Source organism: Cetorhinus maximus, chromosome 12 (genome assembly GCF_964194155.1).
Source record: "Cetorhinus maximus chromosome 12, sCetMax3.hap1.1, whole genome shotgun sequence".
Lineage (NCBI taxonomy): Eukaryota > Metazoa > Chordata > Chondrichthyes > Lamniformes > Cetorhinidae > Cetorhinus > Cetorhinus maximus.
Genome location: NC_135890.1, coordinates 108,540,483 through 108,568,279, shown reverse-complemented (window position 1 = coordinate 108,568,279; position 27,797 = coordinate 108,540,483). Strand labels below are relative to the sequence as shown.

The following is a 27,797-nucleotide window of genomic DNA, read 5'->3' as shown; positions in this document are numbered from 1 at the left end:
ATTGCTGTTAGGAGGAAGTTCCAAGATTTTGATACATCAACAATGAAGAAATAGTGACATATGTCCAAGTCAATTGTATGACTAAGAGGGGATTTCAGAGGCAATGATGTTTACATGCAGCCAATGCCTTTAACCCTTTTAAGTGGTGGAGGTAATGGGTTTGGGAGATGCTGCCGATGAAGCTTCACAGTTTCCTGCAGTGAAGTCTGTAGATAGTGCACATTGCAATCAGTTAGTGGATAGAGTGCTGATTAAGCAGGCTGCATTTTCCAGGATGATGGCAAGTTTCTTGTCTGTCTTTACAGCTGCATCAAAGCAGGCAAGTGGACAGTATTATGTAACACTCCTGACTTGTGCTTGTGGATTAGGTGGTAAGCCACGCACCATGGAATACCCAGCCTCTGACCCGCTCTAGTAGCCAAGGAATTTATGTGGCTGTTCCAGTTGAGTTTCTGGTCAATGGTGATCCCCAGGATGTTAATGATGGCGGACTTGGAGATGTTGATGGCATGGAATACCAAAGGGAGGTAGTTAGACTCTCTCTCATTGGAATTAGAATTTGGCACATGTGCAAGTGTTACTTGCCACCTGTCTGCCCAAGCTTGAGTTTGTTTATGTCTGGCTGCACGCAGGCCTCGAGTGCCTCATCATCTGAAAACTCACCAATGAAGTTTAAGACTGTAATCATCAGTGAACAGCACCATTTCTGAACTTATAATGGAGGGAAGGTCATTGATAAAGTAGCTGGTGATTGTTGGGCACAGGACATTACCATGAAGAACTCCTGCAGCACTGGCCTGAGGTTGAGGCTACTGGCTTCCAACAACCACAACCTTGGTATGACTCCAGTCACGGGAGAGTTTACTCATCTTCATGAATTTCAGTTCTACTAGGGCTCCTTGGTATTACACTTGGCTGAATGTCACCTTGATGTTAAGTCACTCACATCTCACCTCTGCAATTCAACTTGAGTCCACTTCTGGGCCAAGACTGGAGTGAGCTGAGGTGGCCCTGGTAAATCCAAACTGGTGAACATGCTATTGAAGAGCAAGTGCTGCTTGATAGCACTATTGAGGACTCATTCTATTCACTTTGCTTAATATTGACAGTAGGTTGACAGGGCACTACTGGTTTTGTCCTGCTTTCTGTAGGCAGGACATACCCAAGAAATCTTCCACCATTGTCAGGTAGATGCCACTGTTGTAGCTGTACCTAGACATCCTAGTGAGGGGCATAGATAGCTCTGCGGCACAGGTCTTCAGTACTACAGCTGAGATGCTGTTGGGGGCCACTAACATACATACATATGAACATACGAATTAAGAGGAGTAGGCCATTTGGTCCCACGAGCCTGCTCTGCCATTCAATAAGATCATGGCGGATCTGATTGTGGCCTCAACTCAGCATTCTACCTACCCCCAATAACCTTTGACTCTCGTTAGTCAAGAATCTATCTACCTCTGTCTTAAAAATATTCAAAGGCCCTGCCTCCGCCACTCTCCGAGAAAGAGTTCCAAAGAGTCATGACCTGGAGTGAAAAAATTCTTCTCGTCTCCATCTTAAACAGGAGACCCCTTATTTTTAAACTGTGTCCCCTACTTCCAGTCTCTTCCAAAAGGAGAAACATCCTTTCAGCATCCACACTGTCAATTTCCCTCAGGATCTTATATGTTTCAATAGGGTCACTTCTCATTCTTCTAAACTCTAATGGATAGAGGCCCAGCCTGTCCAACCTTTCCTCACAAGAGCCCCCATCCCTGGCGTGAACCTTCTCTGAACTGCTTCAATTGCATTTATATCCTTTCTTAAATAAGGAGACCAAAACTGTACATGGTACTCCAGATGTGGTTTCACCAAAGCTCTATACAACTGTACCAAAACATTCCTACTTTTATATTCTATTCCTCTTGCAATAAATGACAATATGCCATTTGCCTAATCACATGCTGTACTCACATACTAACTTTTTGAGATTCATGTACCAGAACACCCAGATCCCTCCCTATTGCAGAGTTCTGCAATCTTTCTCCATTTAAATAATATGCTGTTTTTCTATTCTTTCTGCCCAAATGACAAGTTCACATCCTCTTCACAAATTACTTTCCTACATATCTTTGTGTCATCAGCAGGTTCAGCAACTATGCATTCGGTTCCTTCATCTAGGTCATTGATATAAATTGTAAATAGTTAAGGCCCCAGCACTGATCCCTGTGGCACTTCAATCGTCACATCTTGCCAACCTGAAACTGATCCATTTATGCCCATCCTATTTCCTGTTAGCTAACCAATCCTCTATCCATGCTGATATGTTATCCCCTATACCATGAGCTCTTATTTTGCACAGTCACCTTTGATTTGGCACCTTATCAAATGCCTTCTGGAAATCTAAGTACAGCACATCACAGGTTCCCCTTTATCTATGCTGCTTGTTACTTCCTCAAAGCACGCCAATAAATTAGTCAAACATAATTTCTCTTTCATTAAACCATGCTGACGCTGCTTGACTGCATTGAGATTTTTGAAGTGGCCTGCTATAACTTCTTTAATAATAGATTCCAGCAATTTTTCTTATGACAGATGTGAAGCTAACTGATCTGTAGTTTCCCACTTTGTCACCCTCCTTTCTTAGAGGAGGTTATCTGATGGAACCTTTCCAGAATCTAGAGAATTTTGGAAAATTAAAACCAATTTCTCAGCAGCCACTTCTTTTAAGACTCTAGGATGAAGACTATCAGGACTTATCAGATTTTAGTTCTAATAATTTTCTTATTGGCCTTTCCCTGCCTTTCACCTCCTGATTCACAATTATTTCTGGGATGCCTTTTGTATCCTCAACAATGAAGACAGACGTAAAATATCTGTTCAATTCATCCGTCATTTCCTTATTTTTCCTTATTAATTGCCCAGACTCTCACTGTAGAGGACCAACGCTCAATTTACTTACCCTTTTCCTTTAAAAATACCTGTTGAAACTCTATTTGTTTTTATATTTCTAGCTAGCTTTCTCTTGTAATCCAATTTCACCCTCCTTATTAATCTTTTAGTCATTCTTTGCTGTTCTTTATACTCTGTCCAATCTTCTGAGTTGCCACTCATCTTTGTGGAACTATACGTTTTTCCTTTCAATGTGATACTATCACTTCCTTAATTAGCCACGGATGGTGTGTCCTTCCCTTAGAGTCTTTCCTTCTCATTGGAATGTATCTTATCTGAGTATTCTGAAATATGTCAAATGTCTGCCACTGCATCTCTACTGACCTATCTCTTAACCTAATTTCCCAGCTCACTTTGGCCAGCTCTGTCTTCATGCCCTCATAACTGCCCTTATTTAAGTTTAAAACACTAGTCTTATATTCACTCCTCTCTCCCTCAAACTGAATGTGAAATTCAATCATATTATGATCACTGCTACCTAGGGATGCTTTCACTATGAGATTATTAATTAATCCTGTCTCACTGCACGTTACCAGATCTGCTATATAGCCCGCTCTCCGGTTGGTGCTAGAATGTGGTGCTCTAAGAATATATTCCTGAATTCATCATCCAGGGTACATTTGCCAATCTGATTTGTCCAATTTGTATGCAGGACAAAATCACCCATTATTATCACCATACCTTTCTCGAGAGTTCCCATTATTTCTTCCACTATACCCCACCCCACAGTGTAGTTACTGTTAGGGTGCCTATAAACCACACCCACAAGTGACGGCTTACCTTTACTATTTCTCATCTCTACCCAAACTGATTCTGCATCTTACTCTCCAGAACTACGGCCATGTCTCTCTATTGTGCTGTCATTCTTAATTAACAGAGCTACCCCACCATCTTTTCCTAGCTTCCTGTCCTTCCTAAATGTTAAGTACCCTTGAATATTCAGGCCCCAGTCTTTGTCAATCTGCAGCCCATGTCTCTGTAATGGCCATCATACATATCCATTTCTATTTGCGCTGTCAATTCAAGTATTTTGTTACAAATTCTACATGCATTCAGATACAGAGCCTTCAGTTCTGTCTTTTGATTATATTTGTAACATCTAGACTTATCTGCTGGTGCGCTATTAGGTTTGTACACTCTGTCCCTTCCTGCCACACACTGATCATCATTTCCCTTATTCCTGCTTGCTTTCTTGCCTTGTCTTCTTCATTTACCACATCTCCTCAAACTTGATCCCTCACCCCCACCATTTAGTTTAAAGCCCTCTCTATTGCCCTAGTTAGACAACTTGCCGGAACACTCTTCTCAACATGGTTTAGGTGAAGACCATCACAATGGTACAGCTCCAACTTTCCCCAATACTAGTGTCAATACACATGAATCAAAACCCATCTCTCATACACCAATCTTGGAGCCATGCATTTAACTCTCTAATCTGATTTACCCTACACCAATTTGCTCATGGCTCAGATAGTAATCCAGAGAGTATTACTTTTGAGGTTCTGCTTCTTAATTTAGCCCCTAGCTCCTCACACTCCCTCAACAGAACCTCTTTCCTAGTTCTACCTGTCGTTGGTATCTATGTGGACCATGACTATTGGGTTCCCCCCACTCCCGCTGCAAAGTTGTCTCTAGTCCAAAGCAGATGTCCCAAACCCTGGTACCAGGCAGGTACCACAGGCATCTGGACTCATGCTCTTGGCAAACTGTGTCTATTCCCCTGACTTTACTGTCCCCTTCTACCACTACATTCCTATTAACTCCCCCTACTTGAATGGCTTCCTGGCCCATGACGCCATGGTTAGTTTGCTCATCCATCCTGCAGCAACTGCTTTCATTTCTACAGGTTGCAAGAACCTCAAACCTGCTGGACAATTGCAAAGGCTGAGGCTCCTCCACTTCCACCTTCTGGGTCCCCAAATCTGCCTCACTCGCAGTCACACTCTTCTCTCCCTGACCACTGATCAAATCAGAAGACCCAACCCTAAGGGGTGTGACTGCCTCCTGGTGCAAAGTATTAGTGTAACTTTCTCCCTTCTTGATGCGTCGCAGTGTTGGAGCTCGGCGTCCTCAATGACTCTGAGCTGAAGCTCCTCAAGCCGCAGACATTTACCACTTACTGCCAACATGTTTCCCTGGATCATGCCAGCATCCAGGAGCTCCCACAGTAAGTAGTCACAACACATCACCTGCCCTGCCATCTTTGTGTTAATTAATTTATTCTTAATTAGTTTATGCTTAAAAAACACTGTTACTCTCAACAACTTTAACTACTGCTAGTAAACGTTATTACAACTAATAAAATCTTACAATTACTAAATCACATGAATTTTGAAAATAAATTGAGCAAAATATTCACCAACCAATCACTTGTCTGTTTTCCTGTGATGTTACACTTTGATTTCTCTCAGAATGCAGCTGCTCTGCTCTGAAGCCACAGACTGGACTGGGCTGGATAGCTCTTCTGGGTGCTGCTGACTGCCTCCAGGTCCTTCCCCTGCCTGCTCTTCACTGCTTTCATTTCACCTGGAGTGAATCAACTTGACTGAATACTTGCATCTATGACGGTGCAGGTTGAGAAGTATCATCTACTTGATATTTCTGGCTGAAGGAGGTCGCAAGCGTCTCAGCTTTGTCTTTCGCACTCATGCATTGGGCTCCGACAGCATGGAAGATTCATGAAGTCACCTCCCTCCATTAAATGCTGAACCATCCACCACCACTCAGGACTGGAAATAGCAGGATTGCAGAGCCTTGACCGGATCTGTCCGTTTGTGGGGATTGCTTGGCTTTGTTTAGATCATGCTGCTTTTGTTGGTTAGCATGATGTAGCCCTGCATTATTGCTTCATCCATTTGGGATTTGAATTTTAGTTACGCCATGTGCTGCTCTTAGCATGTTGTTCTACATGTCGTTGAAGCACGGTTGGTCATCTGTTTGATGGTGATTGAGGAGTGAGGGATATGGACTATGAGGTTACAGATTGTGATGATATACAATTCTGCTGCTGCTGGCCTTAATGTTTCACGGATGCTCAGTTTTGAGCTGCTAGGTCTATTCTTAATCTATCCCATTTTGGTACACTGCTAGTGCTACCTGACACAATGAACAGTGTCCTCAGTGCGAAGACAGGACTTGGTCACCAGAAGAATAGTGCAATGGTCACTCCTGTCAATGCTGTCATGGGCATATTCATCTGTGACAGGCAGATTGGCAAAGGCAAGGTCAAGTTAGGTTATTTTATTAGTTCTTCCATCACCTGCTGCAAGCCCAGTCTGACAACTATGTTCTTCAGGACTTGTCCAGCTCTGTTACTTGAACTCCCCACACAGACTGTGTGCCATGCCCTTGCTACCCTTAGTACTTCCTCCAACAAATTGAACCAAGAATCTTCCTGTCCTATATGGTTCGATGCTGCACTGAGGACAATGTATTCGGGGTGGGGGTAGAAGTTCAAGGCATATACCTCTTACTGTAAAGTTGTTTGATGGAACTGAACTAATTCAGTTTACCTCAAAATACAAACACACTACTTACTTTGCAAGTGCAGACAGGATAGTAAATAAGTGTAATTACGAGTACAATACTAAAGAAGAACAGAGAGATGCAGCAAAAAAAAAGAAGTAAGGTTTGTGGAATGTTGGCATTACCTTGTAATTGTTCTAACAAAGATTTAAAATTATTCGCTATCCTCTCCTGGACATCCAGCGTTTCATCTGTGGGGTTTAAAAAAAGAAGTCTCAATAAGTAAGCAAAGATAAATCCTAAATAGCACAGTTGAGCAGAATTGCCTCCTTCTGCGCAGTGACTTTCTATAATTCAATGAAAACCTACAACCTCATCTGAGCAGTCTGCCTTTCACAACACAAACTGGGAATTACTTCTGAAGGGCTCAATAAGTCAAATGTACAGGGCAGGAAAACGTATTTTAATTTAGAAATAAAAACATGCAAGAGGATCTCCTCTCAGTGGTTCAGCTGGTGAGCATATTCCAGTGATCTCAGCCAAACCAAAAGGAGGGACACACCAACTAAGGGCAATTGGCAAGAGGTCAACACCTACTATTGGGGAGTTTGTGCATTTGGACATCGGGCAAAGATAGGGCTGATCTCAGCTGTGAGTGCTTCCATGAGTGAACTGTCTGCCAATATTCACTGCCTCAGCTTTCAAGCGAAGATCGCTCTGGTGAGGTACTTGAGGATGGAAATCAATTCGTTCAAAGATAGGGTAGTAAACTGGCAGAAAAGAGGTGCAGTGAAGGACATGTACAAGACAGCGTGGTTGCATAGCATGGAATCACAAACATAAAGGGTTTCCTGAGCTTTTAAGGGCATTTAAACAGCTTCTCTTTTGAAGACTTATTTTCTCCAACTTAATTTTTGCCCCACCCACTCCTGAAGGTTCAGAATTTTTCTGGGCAATGTTTCACAAAATCCTCTGCTACCTTGCCCAGGGCTACTGTCAAATGAATCACTTCCCTGCTTCCCAAAACAGGTGAGGTGAGTATAAAAACCTGACCTCAGGGATTCGTGGACCTCGGGTCGTAAAAAAAATTTAAAAGTGGCGTCCCGGTAAATCTGTGACCTGATTGGCTGGTAGAGAATCCACACTGAATTTGAAACTAAAACATTGTTAAACTAATTAAACCAAATAAATTAATCACTTAATTAATAAGTAGATGGTATCTAGACCAGAATCAGGGGATTACTGTTCTTAGAATTTAGCATTTATAGTAGAAATCTAGCCCTAGGGAACGTATAGTTAATAGGGGGCCAATAAGCAGTTATTAGATTTAAATTAATTTATTAAATAGTTCTAGAAATGGCAGTTGCTGGGGTGAAGTGCTTCACCTGTGGGATGTGGGAAATCTGTGACGCTTCAAGTGTCCTGGACAACTTCTGCAGGAAGTGTACCCAATTGCAGCTCCTCACAGACCGCATGGATCGGTTGGAGCAGCAGTTGGATTCACTTAGGAGCATTCAGGTGGCAGAAAGCGACATTGACAGGAGTTTTGCAGACGTGGTCACATCCAAGGCACAGACAGACTGATGGGTGACTGCTAGAAGGGGCAGGCAGTCAGTGCAGAAACCCTCTGTGGCTGTCCCCCTCTCTAACAGGTATACCATTTTGGATACTGTTGCGGGGGGGGGATGGCCTATCAGGGGAAAACAACAGCAGTAGCCAGAGCAGTGGCACCACGGCTGTCTCTGTTGTTCAGCAGGGGGGGTCAAAGCACAGAAGAGCAATTGTCATAGGGGACTCTAAAGTCAGGGGCTCCGATAGGCGCTTCTGTGGTCGTGAAAAAGACACCAGGATGGTATGTTGCCTCCCTGGTGCCAGGGTCCAGGATGTCTCTGATCGGGTATGGGACATTCTGAAGGGGGAGGGAGAAAAGCCAGAGGTTGTGGTACACATTGGTACTAACGACATAGGCAGGAAGAGTGACTAGGTCCTGCAGCGGGAGTTCAGGGAGTTAGGCAGAAAGTTAAAAAACAGGACCTCTAGGATTGTAATCTCAGGATTACTCCCTGTGCCACATGCCAGTGAGGCTAGAAATAGGAAGATAGTGCAGCTGAACACATGCCTGAACAGATGGTGTAGGAGGGAGGGTTTCCGATATCTGGATCAGTGGGATCTCTTCCGGGGCAGGTGGGACCTGTACAAGAAGGACGGGTTGCATCTAAACTGGAGGGGCACCAACATCCTGGCTGCGAGGTTTGCTAGTGTCACTCGGGAGGGTTTAAACTAGTATGGCAGGGGGGTGGGAACCAGAGCAATAGGTCAGCAGGTGAAATAAATGACTGAGAACCAGTGAATATGGCCAGTAGGACTAAGAGGAAGGGCAGGCAGGGAGAAATTACTGAACACAGTGGGACTGGGGGTCTGAAATGCATTTGTTTCAATGCGAGAAGTATAACAGGCACGGCAGATGAGTTTAGAGCTTGGATTAGTACTTGGGACTATGATGTTATTGCTATTACAGAGACTTGGTTGAAGGATGGACAGGATTGGCAGATAAACGTTCCAGGAATTAGATGTTTCAGGCAGGATAGAGAGGGGTGTAGAAGAGGTGGGGGAGTTGCACTGCTGGTTAAGGGGAATATCACAGCTGTAAGACAGGAGGACACCTCGGTAGGCTCATGCAGCGAGGCAATATGGGTAGAGCTCCGGATTAGGAAGGGTGCAGTCACAATATTGGCCTCCCAATTGCCGACGGGAGAATGAGGAACAGTTATGTAGGCAGATTTTGGAAAGATGTAAAAGCAATAGGGTTGTTGTGGTGGGTGATTTTAACTTTCCATATATTGACTGGGAATCACTTAGTGCTAGGGGTGCAGAATTTGTAAGGTGCATCCGGGAGGGCTTCCTGAGACAATATGTAGATAGTCCAACTAGGGAAGGGGCAATACTGGACCTGGTTTTAGGGAATGAACCCGGCCAGGTGGTCAAAGTTTCAGTAAGTTTCAAGGTACTGATGGATAAGGATAATAGGAGTCCTCGGGTTAAGGTGCTTAATTGGGGGAAGGCTAATTATAACAATATTAGGCAGGAACTGAGGAATCGAGACTGGAGGCGGATGTTTGAGGGCAAATCAACAACTGACATGTGGGGGGCTTTCAAACGTCAGTTGATAAGAATTCAGGACCGGCATGTTCCTGCTAGGATGAAGGATAAGCATGGCAAGTTTCAGGAACCTTGGATAACGAAGGATATTGAGAGATTAGTCAAAAAGAAAAGGGAAGCATTCGTAAGGGCTAGAAGGCTGGGAACAGATGAAGCCCGTGGAGAATATAAAGAAAGTAGGAAGAAACTTAAGCAAGGAGTCAGGAGGGTTAAAAGGGGTCATGAAAAGTCACTGGAAACCAGGATTAAGGAAAATCCCATGGCCTTTTATATATATGTAAAAAGCAAGAGGGTAGCCAGGGAAAGGGTAGGCTCACTTAGGGACAGAGGTGGCAATCTGTGTGTGGAGCCAGAAGAAATGGGAGAGATACTAAATGAATACTTCTCATCAGTATTCACCAAAGAGAAGGCCTTAGCGGTCGATTTGTCTAGGGAAGAGTGTGTAGATAGCCTGGATCATGTTGAGATCAAAAAAGAGGTGTTAGGCGTCTTGAAGAATATTAAGGTGGATAAGTCCCCAGGGCCAAATGGGATTTACCCCAGAGTACTGAGGGAGGCAAGGGAGGAGATTGCTGGGGCTTTGACAGAAATCTTTGTATCCTCACTGGCTACGGGTGAGGTCCCAGAGGACTGGAGAATGGCCAATGTTGTTCCATTGTTTAAGAAGGGTAGCAGGGATAATCCAGGAAATTACAGGCTGGTGAGCCTTACATCAGTGATAGGGAAATTATTGGAGAAGATTCTTCGTGACAGGATTTACTACCATTTGGAAGCAAATGGGCGTATTAGTGAGAGGCAGCATGGTTTTGTGAAGGGGAGGTCGTGTCTCACTAACTTGATCGTGTTTTTCGAGTAAGTGACAAAGATGATCGACGATGGAAGGGCAGTGGATGTTATATACATGGATTTCAGTAAGGCCTTTGACAAGGTTCCTCATGGCAGACTGGTACAGAAGGTAAAGTCGCACGGGATCAGAGGCAAGATGGATACAGAATTGGCTTGGTCATAGAAGACAGAGGGTAGCAGTGGAAGGGTGCTTTTCTGAATGGAGAGCTGTGACTAGTGGAGTTCCGCAGGGATCAGTGCTAGGACCTTTGCTGTTTGTAGTATACATAAATGATTTGGAGGAAAATGTAACTGGGCTAATTAGTAAGTTTGCAGGCGACACTAAGGTTGGAGGAGTTGCAGATATTGAAGAGGATTGTCAAAGGATACAACGGGATATAGATCGGTTGGAGACTTGGACGGAGAAATGGCAGATGGAGTTTAATCTGGACAAATGCGAGGTAATGCACTTTGGAAGGTCTAATACAGGCAGGAATTATACAGTAAATGGCAGAACACTTAAGTGCATTGACGGGCAGAGGGATCTGGGTGTACAGATCCACAGGTCAGTAAAAGTGGCAACGCAGGTGGATAAGGTAGTCAGGATGGCATATGGCATGCTTGCCTTCATTGGCAGGGATATTGAGTATAAAAGCTGGGAAGTCATGCTGCAGCTGTATAGAACGTTGGTTAGGCCACATTTGGAATATTGCGTGCAATTCTGGTCGCCACATTACCAGAAGGATACGGAGGCGTTGGAGAGGGTGCAGAGGAGGTTTACCAGGATGCTGTCTGGTCTGGAGGTTATTAGCTATGAGGAGAGGTTGGAGAAATTCGGATTGTTCTCACTAGAGCGACGGAGATTGAGGGGCGACTTGATAGAAGTTTACAAAATTATGAGTGGCATGGACAGAGTAGATAGTCAGAAGCTTTTTCCCAGGGTGGAAGAGTCAATTACTAGGGGACATAGATTTAAGGTGAGAGGAGAAAACTATAGAGGAGATGTGCGGGGCAAGTTTTTTACGCAGAGGGTAGTGAGTGTCTGGAATTCACTGCCAGAGGTGGTGGAAGCAGGTACGATAGTGGTGTTTAAGAGGCAGCTTGACAAGTACATGAATAGGATGGGAATAGTGGGATATGGACCCCGGAAGTGCAAAATGTTTTAGTTGACGGGCAATATGATCGGCGCAGGCTTGGAGGGTCAAAGGGCCTGTTCCTGTGCTGTACTTTTCTTTGTTCTTTGTTCTAACAAATGTGTAAGCTTAGACAAGGATCACAGCCAGGGTATTCAAAGAACCCAAACCCACCGCAACAGATGCCATTGCATAGCAATAAAAACTGAGAATCCAGGGCTGCTGTCAAATGAATCACCTCTCTGCTTCTCAAAATGAATTGTGCATCAAATCTATCACTCTGGGATGTAGGGAGCAAAATTAAAATTGCGCACACACCTTTCATACGCTACCCACCCTTTGCCATGCACAGGGTGCACAGATTCCCAAAACCTCTGAGGGCAATTCCTCCTTTTAGCAAGGTAACCAGAGAACAGAATGTACTCTAGGTGGGGTACTTCAATGTCCATCACCAACAGAGGCTTGGTAGCACTGCTACTGGCCAAGTTGGCTATGTCCTCAATGACTCCTGAACGATCACCATTGACCATAAAGTTAACTGAGACAGCTACATAAATACTGTGGCTACAAGAGCAGGTCAGAAGGCATTCTGTGGTGAATGATTCACCTCCTGATTCCTAAAGCTTATCCACCATCTACAAGGCATAAGTCAGAAATGTGATGGAATATTCTCCATTTGCCTGGATGAGTGCTGCTCCGACAACATTCAAGGAGCCCGACACCATCCAGGACAAAGCATCCACTATTGGCGCAATGTGGTTGCAGAATGTACCCTTTACAAAATCCACTGCAGCAACTCTAAGGCTTCTTTGACAGCACCTCCCAACTTCTACCACCTAGAAGGACAAAGGCAACAGGTGCATGGGAACCTGCAAGTTCCCCTCTAAGTTACACACCATCCTGACTTGGAAGTATATAATTCCTTCATTTTTGCTGAGTCAAAATCCTGGATCTTCCTCCCTAAATCCGAGTACCTGCACCACATGGACTGCAGGGGTTCAAGAAGGTAGCTCACCACCACCTTCTCAAGGGCAATTATAGAAGGGCAATATATGTACACCTTGCCAGCGACAGCCACATCCTGCACATGGATAATAAAAAAAATTAATTTTCAGCAATTGCTGATATCAAGACTGACTTAAATGCTAACTCTAATTTTGCTCAATCTTCCGGCACTCCTCTCATTTTCCAATCTATTTACATATGGTGGGTCTGTTCCTACTCAGGTTATAACTGCCACCCAAAGGGAAGGAATGTATGCACTTGTGCAGAGTATTCTAGAACATTCTTAATGTGTTTGGTACAGTTTCACAGTGGTCAGTGCATTTATCAACTGAGCATTTTGAGAAACCAAATATTATAAATATTCATTGAATTTATTGGGTTATTATTAAATAATAATGTGATTTGTAGGAACTTGGGCTCACACACTACTTACTGGCTAATTGTGCGCAAACAAATTTATTGATATCAAAATCACAAGCTACATTTGAATGGTTTCATTTGTAAAAGTAACAGGAATGTTCTCCATTTGACTGTAGCTCAGTTCCTTACCTAATCCACTGACATCCAGTTCGTAGATATCAGTGGCCAGATGGAAAGCATTAATCTGACACCGACAGCTGCTGCTTTCCAGATAGGTTGTCATACGTGTTGGAGGTGGTCGCTGGACCAGAAACTGAGAGTAGGACAGAGCAAACATTAACTCATGCTAATTTCTTGGGTTAAATAGAAATTTTCTGAAGCTAGACATCATAATAGCATATTAAGAGGAATTAACAGAATATAGCTTTGTAGACTGCTATTCTATAAAAGACAGACTTGCATTTATATAGCGCTTTCCACGATAACCAGGTGTCTCAAAGCACTTCACAGCTAACAAAGTACTTTTTGAAGTATAAACACTGTTGTAATGTAGGAAACGCAGCAGCCAATTTGAACAAAGCAACTCCCACAAACCAGCAATATGATAACAACCAGATAATCTCTTTTTTGTGATGTTGATTCAGGGATAAATATTGGCCAGGACAGCAGGGATAACTCCCCTGCTCTCCTTTGAAATAGTGCCATGGGATCTTCAATATCCAACTAGGCAGGTAGATGGGGCTGCTGGTAGATGGTGCCTTTGGTTCACATCTCATTTAAAAGACTCTGACAGTGCAATGCTTCCTCAGTACTGCACTGGAGTGTCAGCCTTGATTTTTATGCTCAAGCCCTGAAGTGGGACTTGAACCCGGAACTTTATGACTCAACAGGTGAGTGTGCTACCAACTGAGCCACAAACTGACAAATCAGCACAATTCACAAGAAACAATGCAACTAAAACACCTTAATGTGCACACAGGATCCTCTTGCTCCCCTGCGCCACCCCAGTTCTCTTCCCAATTCTGAAGGGGGTGGAGTTCAGTTGCTGCCAGCAACATTGTTGCTCCTTTGGTTCTGTGTAAGCAGCAAATGCTGACAGATTAAACTTTACCTAGTTAATTTTCATAAAAATGCTGTACATGTTTCTAGGGCATGGCTTTGTACATGGTATATTCTACAATGTTTGCAAAAAAAGGGACAAATCCAATCTATCTACTCTCACTCATTAGCAAAGTGATAGAAGGTGTCATGGGCAGTGCTATCAAGTGGTGCTTACACAACAATAACTTGCTCACTGACACGCAGTTTGGGTTCTGCCAGAGCCATCTGGCTCATGACCTCATTACAGCCTTGGTCCAAAATTGGACAAAAGAGCTGAACTCAAGAGGTGAGGTGAGAATGACTGCCCTCGACATCAAGGCAGCATTTGAATGAGTGTGACATCAAGGAGCCCTAGCAAAACTGGATTCAGTGGGAATCAGCTGATTAGTCATACTTAGCACAAAGGAAGATGGTTGTGGTTGTGGAGGTCAATCATCTCAGTCCAGGACAACACTGCAGGAGCTCCTCAGGCTAGAACCCTAGGCCCAACCATCTTCAGCTGCTTCATCAATGACCTTCCCTCCATCAAAAGGTCAGAAGTGGGGATGTTCGCTGATGATTGCACAATGTTCAGTACCGTTTGCAAGTCCTCAGATACTGAAGCAGTCCATGTCCAAATGTAGCAAGACTTGGACAATATCCAGGCTTGGGCTGATTAGTGGCAAGTAACATCTGTGCCACACAAGTGCCAGGCAATAATCAACCTCAAGAAGACAGATTAACTATCTCCCTCTGAAATTCAATGGCATTATGATTGCTGACACCCCCACTATCAACATCCTGGGGGGGGGGGTTACCACTAACCAGAAACAACTAGAGCAGCCATATAAATACTGTAGCTACAAAAGCAGGTCAGAAACTGGGAATTCTGTGGAGAGTAACTCACCTCCTGACTCCCCAAAGCATGCCACTATCTAAAAGGCAGAAGTCAGGAGTGTGATTGAATACTCTCCACTTGCCTGGGTGAGTGCAGCTCCAACAACACTCAAGAAGCTTGACATCAACAAGGACGAAGAAGCCTGCTTGTCTGGCACCCCATCCACCACCGTAAACATTCACTCCCTCCACCACCAAGCAGAGTGGTATCAGTGTGTACCATATACAAGATGCACTGCAGTAACTTGTCAAGCCCCCGATCTCTACTACTTGAAGGATAAGGCAGCGAACATGCGAACACCACCCTCTTAGAATTCCACACACCATCCTGACTTGGAACCATATCACTGCACCTTCACTGTTGCTGGGTTAAAATCCTGGAACTCCCTTCCTAACAGCACAGTGGGTGTACCTACATCACATAGACTGCAGTGGTTTAAGAAGGCAGCTCACCACCACCTCCTCAAGGGCAATTAGGGAAGGGCAACAAATGCTGGCCTAGCCAGCGATGCCCACATCCTGTGAAAGAGTAAATTTAATAAAGTACAAATTCCCTCATAGTTGTAGGAGCACACATTAGGTGGAAAACACTTGATGATGGGGCATTCCTATTAAATAGTACGGCTGGCAAACAAGAGCTGTTATATTAAGCTGAGGCAGTTGCAAGTCTTGGTCAGGGTTGCGCAGGATGGCAGGGGCCCAGATCTTCAACAGTCAATATTAAGTCTGTTTGTGGCCATCCCACATCTCTCTGTTTCCCCTACTCCAGATGCACTTTTGACAATAAATATAAATTGGCAAAAAGTCTGCATTTTTTGACTATGTTTATAGCAGCTCTTATTGGGCTACATCACAATAGGCAATGTACCTCCTCTCATTAGTTCTGCCAGCACTAATCTAGCTGGAAAACTATTCATCTGCATAGTCATTATAATTTCACAAGACTTAGGAGCAGGGGTATGCTGACAACAGTTCTGTCCACGTAGGCACTTTTCAGCAGGAATTAAAGGGTAGAGTGCAGAAAGAAGAACACTGCCAACTTTTTCTCTCCTTAGCCAATTATTGCACCCTTAATACCATCTCTGGCTGGAACAGAAGTCGGCCATTTAGCCCCTCGAGCCTGTTCTGCCATTCAATGAAATCATGGCTGATCTGCGACCTAACTTCGTATTCCTGCCTTTGCCCCACATCCTTAAAAAAAACTATTAATCTCCGTTTTAAAATTAATAATTGATCTAGCAAATACTGCTGTTTGCAGGAAAGAGCTGCAAACTTCTACCACTCATAGCACAGACATAGGGCTGAATACATTAACTTGCTGTTCTGTATGTCACTGAAGTGTCTTTTATCAACTTAGTATAGTGGTGTGGGAAAGGTAGAATGAGACTGGAACTAGGATTTGCATAAAATTTAATAGTGTGCCAAATACCAACTGCTTTTCATACCAAATTACATTTACTCATATTGAGGACCGTACCTGAGGAATTTGTTTGTCTTTTTTCTTCTCAGACTGCACTACATAATCAAGCTGTTGAATTAAAGAGCGCAGCGTTTCAATTTTAGAAGTGACACCATTCGCTGTCGTCTTTTCGGAATTTTTCGGCTCTACTGTATGGCTAACAGCAGCAAGTGCACAGACCAGACGCAGTGTCAATGAGCGAACCTGAAGCCATATTCTTTCCTCTTTCATAGAAGTCTTTCTTTCTCCCTCTGACAACTCCCTATCATAATTGAGGAAAAAAGTTCCAATAACATTTTTCTGGACGAGTATACAAAGAGTTCACACGTTAACTTATACAACTGTGTACATCCCATAATGCACTGATATATCTTCTCATTTCTCTTATCAGTTAGCTGCGATCTTACTGAACGAGGTGGCCAATTTAGTTACAATTCCATGATAGTCCAGGAGCCGTTTTGTGGTGTAACCACACTGAATAGGAATTGTATTGAGATTGTACAAATTATTTCATACAGGATCCTTATCGTCAACATGAGAAGCCTCCTGTCATCAACCTGGATTGGATTTGAATCCAAATCTCAGTAGTGAAAAATGAGTGTTTCGCTCTCTGCACTGTGGCCTTGTGGAATTCTTAAAGATCCATATAGAAACAAATACAAAAACTTACATTTATTATAATGCTTTTCACCAAAAAGGTAGAGAGCAAATGAGAGGGAAGAGAGGAAAAGGAAATTATGAGTTACAGAGAAAAGAGCTTGGTAAAAGACAAGTATTGGAATGGCTTTTCAAAGTAGGGTGGGAGATGGTGAGCTGAAAGGATTTTTCTAGGAAATTCTGGGGATCAGGGGCATAGTGACTGAAGAAATGGTCATCAACGGCAGAGTAGAGGAAATGGCGACTAAGTAACTGGCTAATACCTGAGTAGCAGGGGACAAACAAAGTGACATAAGGGTAGATATCAGAGGGAGAGTAGGGCAAGGCCATGTCAGGATTCAAATGCAAAAGATCAACTCATCTGCCTGGGTACAGTGGAAATTGATAAAGAGAGTGCAAAAGGATTTGGTGCTGTCTTTTGGACAAGCTGTGGAAGCAGGAAGGCCAGCAAAGAAAACAATAAAAAGGTTGAGCTTTGAAGTGAAGATAATTAAGGTCTTGGCAGATGCAGCTGAAGGTGAAATGGCACAGGTGGGCAGTATTTTGGAGGTCAAAGAAAGGAGTCCTGGTGATAAATGAACTAGAAAGGCTCCATGAAAACTGATAGGCTGTTCCTGACTGAAGTTGTGGAAAAGCTTCATTAAAAAAAGTGCATATTGTGCAGGGCAGTACAGATGGCAAGGAGAGCAATACTTGATAAATACGTATATAAACACACTAGATAAATAAATATATTACATTGCGTTACGGAATAATTTAGAACAATAAAAAGGCATTTAATACTAGGTTTTTGGTCCCTGGAATTAGAAATCTACAACTGCCTATAAAAGTTTACCATCAGCTAGATTTGCCTTTCATTATCACTTTCTCACTGTCAGATAGCTAAAATTACATTTTATAATACTGTTCACCTGTCCTTTGGATCCCAGCTAATGAGAACAGCTAGATCCCGGTTATCCCGAAGATTGTCCCATGGAATATCATCTTCATCTGGACATAAACCCATGGATTTTATACTTTCTTCCAGGCTGTTCGTTCTAGAAGGGGAAATAAAGAGATATAGGGAAAGAGCTGACACATGCAACTAAGACTTTTCCTCATTGGAGGATAAAAGCTAACATGGACTTGTTAGGCCAAATAGCATATTTCCATATTGTAACTTCTATGCATGGCTCAAGGCATTAAGCTGCAGGAACTAGTGCATTATCAAACTCCCCATTTTTCCACTTTAATCGGGAACAACAGGTAGGGATCAAGTTAAAATTGAAAATTAAGCAAGGTGCCAATTTTATAACAGCTGGCAAACAAAACACAAATTCAAGCACTGGATCTCATTCCCATCATTACCCTCCCTTGTTACAGGTGATCTATGCACCGTGATGAGACATTACAGGTGAGAAATGTTCAGTTACATTTTGAATTCCACAGCATTTAGAACAGCACACTTTGAGGTAGTATCATGGCACTACATTCTACTGTGCAAAAGGGTACTTCACTGGAATGCAAGGGCATAGGCTAATGTCCTTCTTCCCTACATATCCATTCACTCCCCATAATCTTTAGTTTGATTGGCAGCAATGTGGACTGTGGCATTTCTCCACAGGGGAGGGGAGAGATTGGGGAAAAAAATGGCACACATCCCTGCCAGATCGACAACAATACTGGTTCAAAAGCTGACCACTGAGCCTCAGCAGCAGAAACGTAAGTGAGAAAAATCAGGACCCCTATGCTTCACTGACAAAAACACAAAATGTACATATGAAAATAAAGGAAGAGGGGAGATTTTAAATTCTATTCCCAAAAATGGTCTATCATTGATGAACTGCTTTTCTCTCAGCTACATGACCAAACAAAGTGCCTCAACCCCTGACCACATTACTCCCAGGGCATGCAGTCATGTCAAGAAATCTGACATCAATGCATTCCTCCTGCAAGCAGACTGTAATCAAAAAATAGACTACATAAAATGTGCAAGTATATATTTTCATACAATATATGCAAATATATATTTTATGTATTTATATTTTATATATATGGCCTCATTAAGCATACAAGTGCATGAACTTTACAAATCAAACAAAAATAAAAAAGCCAGTCTACTGTTACACATTGAAGTATTGGCTAATTAACTTATGCTATCAATTGCCACAAAACTAGCGAATCAATTAAGCAGTAAATATGAACCCTGTTTTACAGTTACAATACTGTATGGTACACCCACACATACATGTTTGCTTCGAGGAAGAGGTCTAACAGCATACGTTCAATGCGGACTTGTGCAAAATGCAGAGAGTTGTTCAGCCTGTTCCGGAAGGCAATGAATTCTGGAATTTTCTCAAATGCACCATATTTGTATGCCTGGATTATGTATTCAGAGGTCTGAAAAATAAAGTAAGACAGCACTTAAAAAAGGGCTCTTGTTTCAAGTATTACATCAGAAAGCAAAAATCTCCCCGAAAACTGAAGTAAAATCAATTTGAAGGGGGAGAACACAATTCTCCACTGAAAGCAGTGGTTCTTGCACGGACATAGTTCCACCAAAGTCTCTGACACACTATTTGTACCATTATTCATTTGAGAATACAACAGGTTACTAAATTATAGGGTCACAAACCAACCTAATCTCATCTGATGTTTACACGTTCATACTTACCAGAAGGTATCACTGGATGGACATCAGATTCAGAGATTTTACATCTCTAGCCTAGAGGCACAGAGGCCAACTGCAGTATTCCCACTGCCAATCTGTCTGAGACCATGCAACTCAGTGCAAACTGGGAGTGGTGCATTTAGTCACTCAGCTATGATTGCAGTTCAAAGCACTGAAGTTGTAAAATTGCATAGAGGATTATAGGAAATAATTGAGGGGAGGGAGCAATGCACAGCAGAATGGTTCCAGGTTCAATTCCTGCTGAGTTCCTAATCACAGTTGGAACAGAAGTGGAGATGGTACCATTGGCTTCCATGACCCTCAGTGGTAATCCAGTCGCCTCTTCTGGAATGTGTGGAAGTATAGAAATGATAGGATAAGAGTTAACTATGATGGCATACTTGGGCGCGTTACCTGCTGACACTCGCTGTCAAAGACAACACATGGCCATCAAGGAAAGGTTTTGAAAGACATCAATGGAACCGTACCGTAGCATACAGGACAATGGGGTGTTGCCATGTAGTGACATTTCGCAACTAAATTCAAAAATCATATGAAGTATGAAATTATCATACCATTTTAGTGTTAGGGTGATATTGAACTGCTTAAATAACGTAACACACACAATAGGGAAAGACTACATTGTAGCCTAAATCAATAACACATCCAGGGACTGAGGTGGCTTCAAAAATCAGAAATGCTAAACTCAATTTATAAAGCAAAATAAGTTTAATTATCTAATGTTTTCGATTAGATTTTTGTGCTTTAAATATACAAGGTCAACCAACCATGTGCACTCCTATGCCAGGTACTGACATAAGTTGCAACTCACCTTTTGTTTGTGTGTGTGCGTGCGCGCGTGCGTGTGTGTGTATGCATGCACATCTGTGCGTGCGTGTGTGTGTATGCATGTCTGTGCGTGTGCATGTGTGTGTATCTGTGTTCCACGATCAGAAGTTAGGGAAGTGGACAATCAGTGTGATAATAGAAAATTTAAATTATGCCCAAATTCATTGAAGTTCCTTTTTAAAATCATTTTCTCATACAAATGGTATCTACTTAATTGCACATCGTATTGCTACAGTCATTATATTTTTTTGTGTGGGGTTAGGTGAGAATTCAAAAACAAGGCTATTAACTGCGAAGACTCACGCAGACAGACCTCTTTCGATGCAACCAGTTCATAGTCCAAGTCTACACCACACTTACATCTTTCTGGTTGGAGTGGAAAAACCTGAGAGTGAAGTTACACGCTTGGGAAGCAGCAGCAAGATGGCCCAGTGGCTCCGCATATCGAGTCAGCAGGTACCTGCCAGTCAAACACAGTAGCATCAGTCACCAACATCAATGAGACAATATCACTATAAAAGTTTATGTTATCTGTAATACCCTTGGACTGATCTTCCCGTAGTTGCTTATATTTCTGAAATGTTTGGGCATTAAAAATAATGCTTTTGAATCTGCTTGATCCAAGTTCCGATCAATTGCCAAAGTTTTGCCAAAGTTCTGTGTAAAATGTATTCACATATTCATAACCGCACTGACAACAAATACCAATCTCCACTTTTCTGATTCAAATTAACTTCACAATCCAGAGCAATTATATTCCATTTATTATTTGTTTTGTACCTAAGTGCTGAGAGTGGACATATGCATGACCAAGACTTGGGTGATCTACCAATTTGCTTTGCTAATCCAAGGAACCCTCCATTATGGTCGACAACAGCAGTTCTACTGTATTTTGCAATAGTACTGAAGCCTTGTGCCCCAGAAATTGTCACACCCCTCGCCAAGCTGTTTCAGTACAGCTACAAAACTGGCATCTATCCAGCAACGTGGAAAATTGCCCAGCCGTGTATTTAGAAAGCAGGACAAATCCAACCCGGCCAATTGCCGCCCCATCAGTCTACCCTCGATCATCAGTAAAGTGATGGAAGGCACATGTTTACAATAACCTGCTCATCAATGCTCAATTTGGGTTCTGCCACAGCCTTGGTTCAAACATGGACAAAAGAGTTGAACTCCACAGTGAGGTGACATCAAGGCAGCATTTGGCCAAATGTGGCATCAAGGAGCCTAGAAAAACTGGAGTCAGGGGAGAGTTCTCTACTGGTTGGACCCATACTTAGCACAAAGGAAGATGGCTGTGGTATTTGGAGGTCAATCATCACAGTTGTTCCAGGACGTCACTACACGAGTTCCTCAGGCTAATGCCCTGGGCCCAACCAACTTCAGCTGCTTCATCAATGACTTTCCTTCCATCATAAGGTCAGAGGGGAAGTTCACTGATGATTGCACAACGTTCAGCACCATTTGCAGCTCCTCAGATACTGAAGCAGTCCCTGTCCAAATGCAGCAAGACCTCAACAATATCTAGGCTTGGGCTGACAAATGGCAAGTAACAATTGCACCACACAAGTGTCAAGCAATAACCACCTCCAACAAGAGAGAATCCAACCATTACCCCTTCAATTCAATGGCATTACTAACATGAAATCCCGCACTAACAACATCCTAGGGGTTACCATTGACCAGAAACTGAACTGGGCTAGCCATATAAATACTGTGGCTATAAGAGCAGGTCAGAGACTAGGAATCCTGCGGCGAGTAACTCACCTCCTGACTCCCCAAAGCCTGTCCACAAGGCACAAGTCAGGAGTGTGATGGAATACTTTCCACTTGCCTGGAAGTTATCCCAGTCTCATGTGCAATCCCGTGGCACCATTTATTATTCATATAACTGGATGAGAGTAGCTCCAACAACACTCAAGAAGCTTGATACCATCCAGGGCAAACCAGCCCACATGATTGGCACCTTTTCCACAAACATTCACTCCCTTCATCATCGACGCACAGTGGCAGCAGTGTACACCATCTACAAGATGCACTGCTGGAACTCACCAAGCCTCCTTAGACAGCCCCTTCTAAACCCACAACCACCTAGGACAAGGGCAGCAGATAGATGAGAACACCACCACCTGGAAGCTTCCCTTCAAGTCACTCACCATCCTGACTTGGAAATATATCACTGTTCCTTCACTGTCACAGAGTCAAAATCCTGGAACTCCCTTCCTAACAGCACTGTGGATGTACCTACACCACATGGACTGCAGCGGTTCATGGGGGCAGCTAACCATCACCCTCTCAAGGGCAATTCATGATGGGCAATAAATGCTGGCCCAGCCAACGATGCCCACATCCCATGAACGAATTTTTTTAAAATGCCCAAATAATGTGATTTAACTTCTATTCTCAGAAGAGCACCAAGGTTACATTCTTCATTTCCCACACCACGTACCTTTAGGTTTCCAAATATAATTAATAATTTGTGCCATGGGATTGCACGAGACTGGGATAACAATAACCCATGTCGGAGAAGCACAGCCACCGTGTGCCAAAAACAGGAGAATATTTCAGTTCATCTCTGAATGCCATTATTTGTTATTCTTCTTTTCAAAACACCACGTCCATAACCAAGGGCACAGATAAGTGACCTCATCTCTCATCTTTCAAAACTAAGGGTACTAAGAGAAAAGCATGTTGGGGCGCACTGATACAATCTACCAGCTATGAATCAGTACCCACCCAATTGTATCATGCTGCACGTGCTTGGCGTCAAGGCTCGTGTACAAGTCTACAACTGGCTCAAAAGCTCCCAGCAGACAGTAGATTCGAATGAGTAGCAGCTTGAATTGAGCACTCGAGGGGCTGTTTGAAAGGCTCTCCTCCAGAACTGCTAGGGATCGCCACAGCGGCCATTCCTCACCTGCAGGAAGATCATGACACAAAGGAGTGAAGTAGAACCAGTTCACAGATCCACCATCGATAATAGACACATTACATTGAATAACAACAGACACTTAACACCCATTTTATCCGAAGAACTTGCCCAAAGCCATTGCAGGTGGTTTTTTTCCTTCAGTATCTTTACACTTTCTCCTTTCTTCCACAAAGAAAATCATCCCATTCAAAAGTTTTACATTCTCTTCAAATCTGCATACAGCCCTGTATAGATTTACAGTTCTTAAACACTGGTTCATCTTCATTGAATTTTGAGAGGGTGAAGTTTAGAAAAGGTCTTATTGGTGCATAAATATTAAATCAGGGTCTCTTAGAATTTACATCTCAAGATTCTTGAAGATTAATGTAAACATGAATTTAAACCACAAGGCTCCATGGTTTACAACTATGCAGCCCACAAAGACCAAAACATTGGATACCCATTTTACAGTACAGCATTTGCACAACACACTGCTAGCTGACGTCAGGAATCAGATACAGCCAATGTAAAGCATTGCCATCTGGTAACTAAACCTTTAAAATTTAAATTAGTTTCACATTTTAACAGTTTAGAAGTTGAGCCTCAGAAATTACCTTAATTAAAGGCAACATTACTGAGGGCTTGTATTCAAGAGTTTAAGCGAGGGCATGAGGTGCACTGTTACGAAGGGTGCGGGGAGAAAGATATCATAATTTTAGTTCAGCACCTGGAATATTGTCAGTTAGAAAGGTAATTGAAGTATTCATTGATAAGCAGATTTTTTTGATAAATTGTTAGTGAATGTATTTCAGGAGATGAAGTTGAGTTTAATCTTCATGTGGATGATGTGGTTATCAAATGAGGCAAATTGGACAGGTTGAGACTCTATCTATTGGAGATTAAAAGAACGAGAGGCGATTTTATTGAAACATATGAGATCCTGAAAGAAATTGACCGGGGGCAGATGCTGAGAGGATGTTTCTCCTTGTGGGGAGAGACTAGAACTAGGGGCACAGTTTAAAAATAAGGGGTTTCTCATTTAAGATGGAGATGAGAAGAAATGTTTTTCTCTCCAAGGGTCATTGGTCCATAGAATTCTCTTTTCCCAGAGAGCAGTGGAGATAGGGTCACTGACTATTTTTAAAGCGGAGTTAGATAGATTCTTGATTGACAAGGAAATCAAAGGGTATGAGGGTAGACAACAAAATGGAGTTGAGGCCACAATCAGATCAGCCATGATTTTATCAAATGGCGGAGCAGGCTTGAAGGGGCTAATGCACTACTCCTGCTCCTAATTCATATGTTCGTTATGTAATGTTTAACAATTATGTCTGGAAACTGGGTTAGCTTCAGGATCTGTTCAAATGCATAAACAACAACCTGCAGCAAAGAGGCTGACATTGAAGACGCTAGCTGCTATGTTGTTTCATGAAGCTAAAACATCTTGCCGTACCAAACAATTGTCAAAGGCCTTGCTCATTGCCACCCCAAATCAGCTCACAGTTATGATCTTGCCCCTCTGGGAGTCACAAGGGTCAAGCCCTGTGTTAGTTAAAACAACATCTAAATAATTGTATACATAAGAACCCTACCATGGGTGCAACCTATTGGATCAACAGAAGAAAATACACTGCAAAATAAGTGAATCTTCATGGAAATGACTGAATAAAATCTTTCTGCAATTTTTCTTTTGAGGACTACAAATCCCTACACTTTCCACTCTGAACAGGTCTTGCCAGGTCATACACATCCTGCAGCTGAATAGACAATGGCTTCCCAGGTTTCTGCTAATACCACTAGAACGTATGCAATAGTGGCCTGACACCATTCTGAACATGTCTTATTCCTTTCAAGATTAAAATATACGTCATAAACACTTTGTTTAATTGAAGAGAAGACTCATTACACTATCTCCAACTCTAATTCTTTCTTTGCCAAGTATTCAAAACTGTGGAATGCCTCACTTCATCTCCTTGTTTCATTCCTCTCACAATAGTCAAGCTGTTAAGCTTAAGCTTGGTGTTACCTGATTACCATTATTCGATTTATCTGGTCTTCTTGCTTACATTTCACAATCTTCATGATGCCCTGCAGTACAGTACATGACTTGGCCTTTCAAATTGTTTCTCAATAAACTTTTTGTACAATTTGTTCCTGCTGTGAGAAGGCTACTGATCTCAACTTATTTTCGCCCCACACTGGAGTAATGGAGGTCATCAATACAGTAGAATTAAGTGGATCATAAACACTGAATCGGTCTGTCTGCTCTGTTCGTTGATATACGAATGCAGTGCACCATTGTGGAAAGCCGCAGCAGCATCCAGTGCCCCAAGTTAGAAGTTGCAGTTAATTCAAAAGGAGAGTATTTCAACATTATCATAGCAACTGGAAATGTGAGCTATTGTAATTGAGTTATTTATAGAAACATAGAAAATAAGAGCAGGAGTAGGTCATCCGGCCCTTTGAACCTGCTCCGCCATTCAATATGATCATGGCTGATCCTCTATCTCAACATCATACTCCTGCTCTCTCCCCATACCCCTTGACGCCTTTAGAATCCAGAAATCTATTTCCTTCTTAAATATATTCAGTGACTTGGCCTCCACAGCCTTCTCTGGTAGAGAATTTCACAAGTTCAACACCCTCTGAGTGAAGCAGTTTCTCCTTATCTCAGTCCTAAATGGCCTTCCCTGTATCCTGAGACTGTGACCCCTTGTTCTAGACCCTCCTCCCAGCCAGAGCAAACATCACCCCCGCATCCAGTCTGTCCATCCCTGTCAGGATTTTATACGTTTCAATGAGATCCCCTCTCATTCTTCTAAACGCCAGGAATAAAGGCCTAGTTGGCCCAATCTCTTCTCATATGACAATCCTGTCACCCCAGGATTCAGTCTGGTGAACCTTCACTATACTCCCTTTATGGCAAGTATATCCTTCCTTAGTTAAGGAGACGAAAACTGCACACAATACTCCAGGTGTGGTCTCACCAAGGCCCTGTACAGCTGCAGTAAGACATCCTTGCTCCTGTACTCAAGTCCTCTGGCAATGAAGGCCAATATACAAATTGCCTTCTTAACTGCTTGCTGCACCTACATGCTTGCTTTCAGTGACTGGTGTGCAAGGACACCCAGGTCCCTTTGTACATCAACATTTCCCAATCTATCAACATTTAAATAATACTCTGCCTTTCTGTTTTTCCTACCAAAGTGGATAACTTCACGCTTACTGATGTAAAGAGTACTTGTTAGCCTATTTTGGAGCCATACTGAACAAGTTTCAAATACAGTAGTTTTTTTTCTGGGAATATAAAAGCATTTTCAGCTGGTCACGTTGAGGTTAAGTTTCAGGAGGAAATCACTGACCTGATTGTCGCCAGATGTCGAGAAGAAGGTGCACAGCAAGGAGACAGTAATTATCAGAGAATTGCAGTTCTGTTTTCAAGCATGACTTTCCTATTAAACAGAATCAAAACAGATCTTAAAAACTACAACAAAAGAACTGCACAACATATTGATTTGAGAGTGGAAGTTGGGACCAGAGGCAAGTCTGCTGCGTGTTATAGAAGTGCATACATAGATCTGAATTGAAACTGGCCAAGTAGTTGGTTTTAAGCTGAATAAAAAAAAAACAAAGAGAGACAGAGATGCTGGCTCAGATTTTTTTGTCAAAATAATGGTGAGAAGCTTGCCTGTATTCACATGCACACAGTACAGAAACTTCAGGTGAGGAGCAGGTGCATCGCTAAACTCAAATACATCAACTTTTCTGTCTGAGTTGTGTTGCCCACATTCAAGACGAAAATGGCTCCTCACTACCTGGTTCACTACTGAAATGACTTGCATGGCATATAGTTGCTGTGTTTGCACAGAGGTAGAATTTTGTAGCATAGAAGGGGCCATTCAGCTCGTCATGGCTGCGTCAGCTCTTTGAAAGAGCTGCCCAATTTAGTGCCATAGCCCAGCTTCTTCACCATTATCCTGAAAATTAGTTCTCTACAAATACATGCCCATGATATGAACTAAACTTGGCACAGGCAATTGAGTCTTGTCCATTCCAGTTGAAGTACCCTTTTAATGACATGGGAAGAGTTAATTATTGGGAAATAGTCTCTCGGGCCTGGAAAACTCGCTATTACAAGCACAGAGGCTCATTACTTCAGGTTTTAACTGCTGATTATAAGAACATTAAATTTAATTTTTTCCCCAAGTTTTCCTGCCTTTTCTCTAATACAATCTTTTATCCCCCTCTCTTCATCCTCCTATGTACCTGATTTGATATTGAATTCACCCACACAAATTTATAGTTTCTTCTCAGTCTTTATGCTGTTACTTTCATAATGCTTCAATCTGATTGGTTATGGGGGTCCACAGTTGTTTGCTCTGTCCGCTTAGGTCCCCAGATGTCCAGTTTTCC

The 27,797-nt window shown here is 42.7% G+C and overlaps 1 protein-coding gene and 1 long non-coding RNA gene across 7 annotated transcripts in view; both read right to left on the bottom strand.

Moving 5' to 3' along the window:
* LOC144687835 (uncharacterized) overlaps positions 1–27,797 on the bottom strand; it is a 239,690-nt gene that overhangs the window by 150,098 nt on the left and 61,795 nt on the right. The window lies entirely within an intron of this gene.
* Positions 1–27,797, bottom strand: part of naa25 (N-alpha-acetyltransferase 25, NatB auxiliary subunit) — a 97,397-nt gene that overhangs the window by 21,222 nt on the left and 48,378 nt on the right. For all 6 annotated transcript variants that reach the window (XM_078554352.1, XM_078554355.1, XM_078554351.1 and 3 more), the window contains exons 13-20: positions 26,747–26,836; positions 23,210–23,390; positions 20,834–20,933; positions 19,202–19,353; positions 17,886–18,011; positions 16,336–16,579; positions 13,071–13,194; positions 6,585–6,650 (exon numbers count right to left, since the gene is read on the bottom strand). In XM_078554352.1, the coding sequence (XP_078410478.1) occupies positions 6,585–6,650; positions 13,071–13,194; positions 16,336–16,579; positions 17,886–18,011; positions 19,202–19,353; positions 20,834–20,933; positions 23,210–23,390; positions 26,747–26,836 (1,083 nt within the window). The remainder of the gene's footprint in view (positions 1–6,584; positions 6,651–13,070; positions 13,195–16,335; positions 16,580–17,885; positions 18,012–19,201; positions 19,354–20,833; positions 20,934–23,209; positions 23,391–26,746; positions 26,837–27,797) is intronic.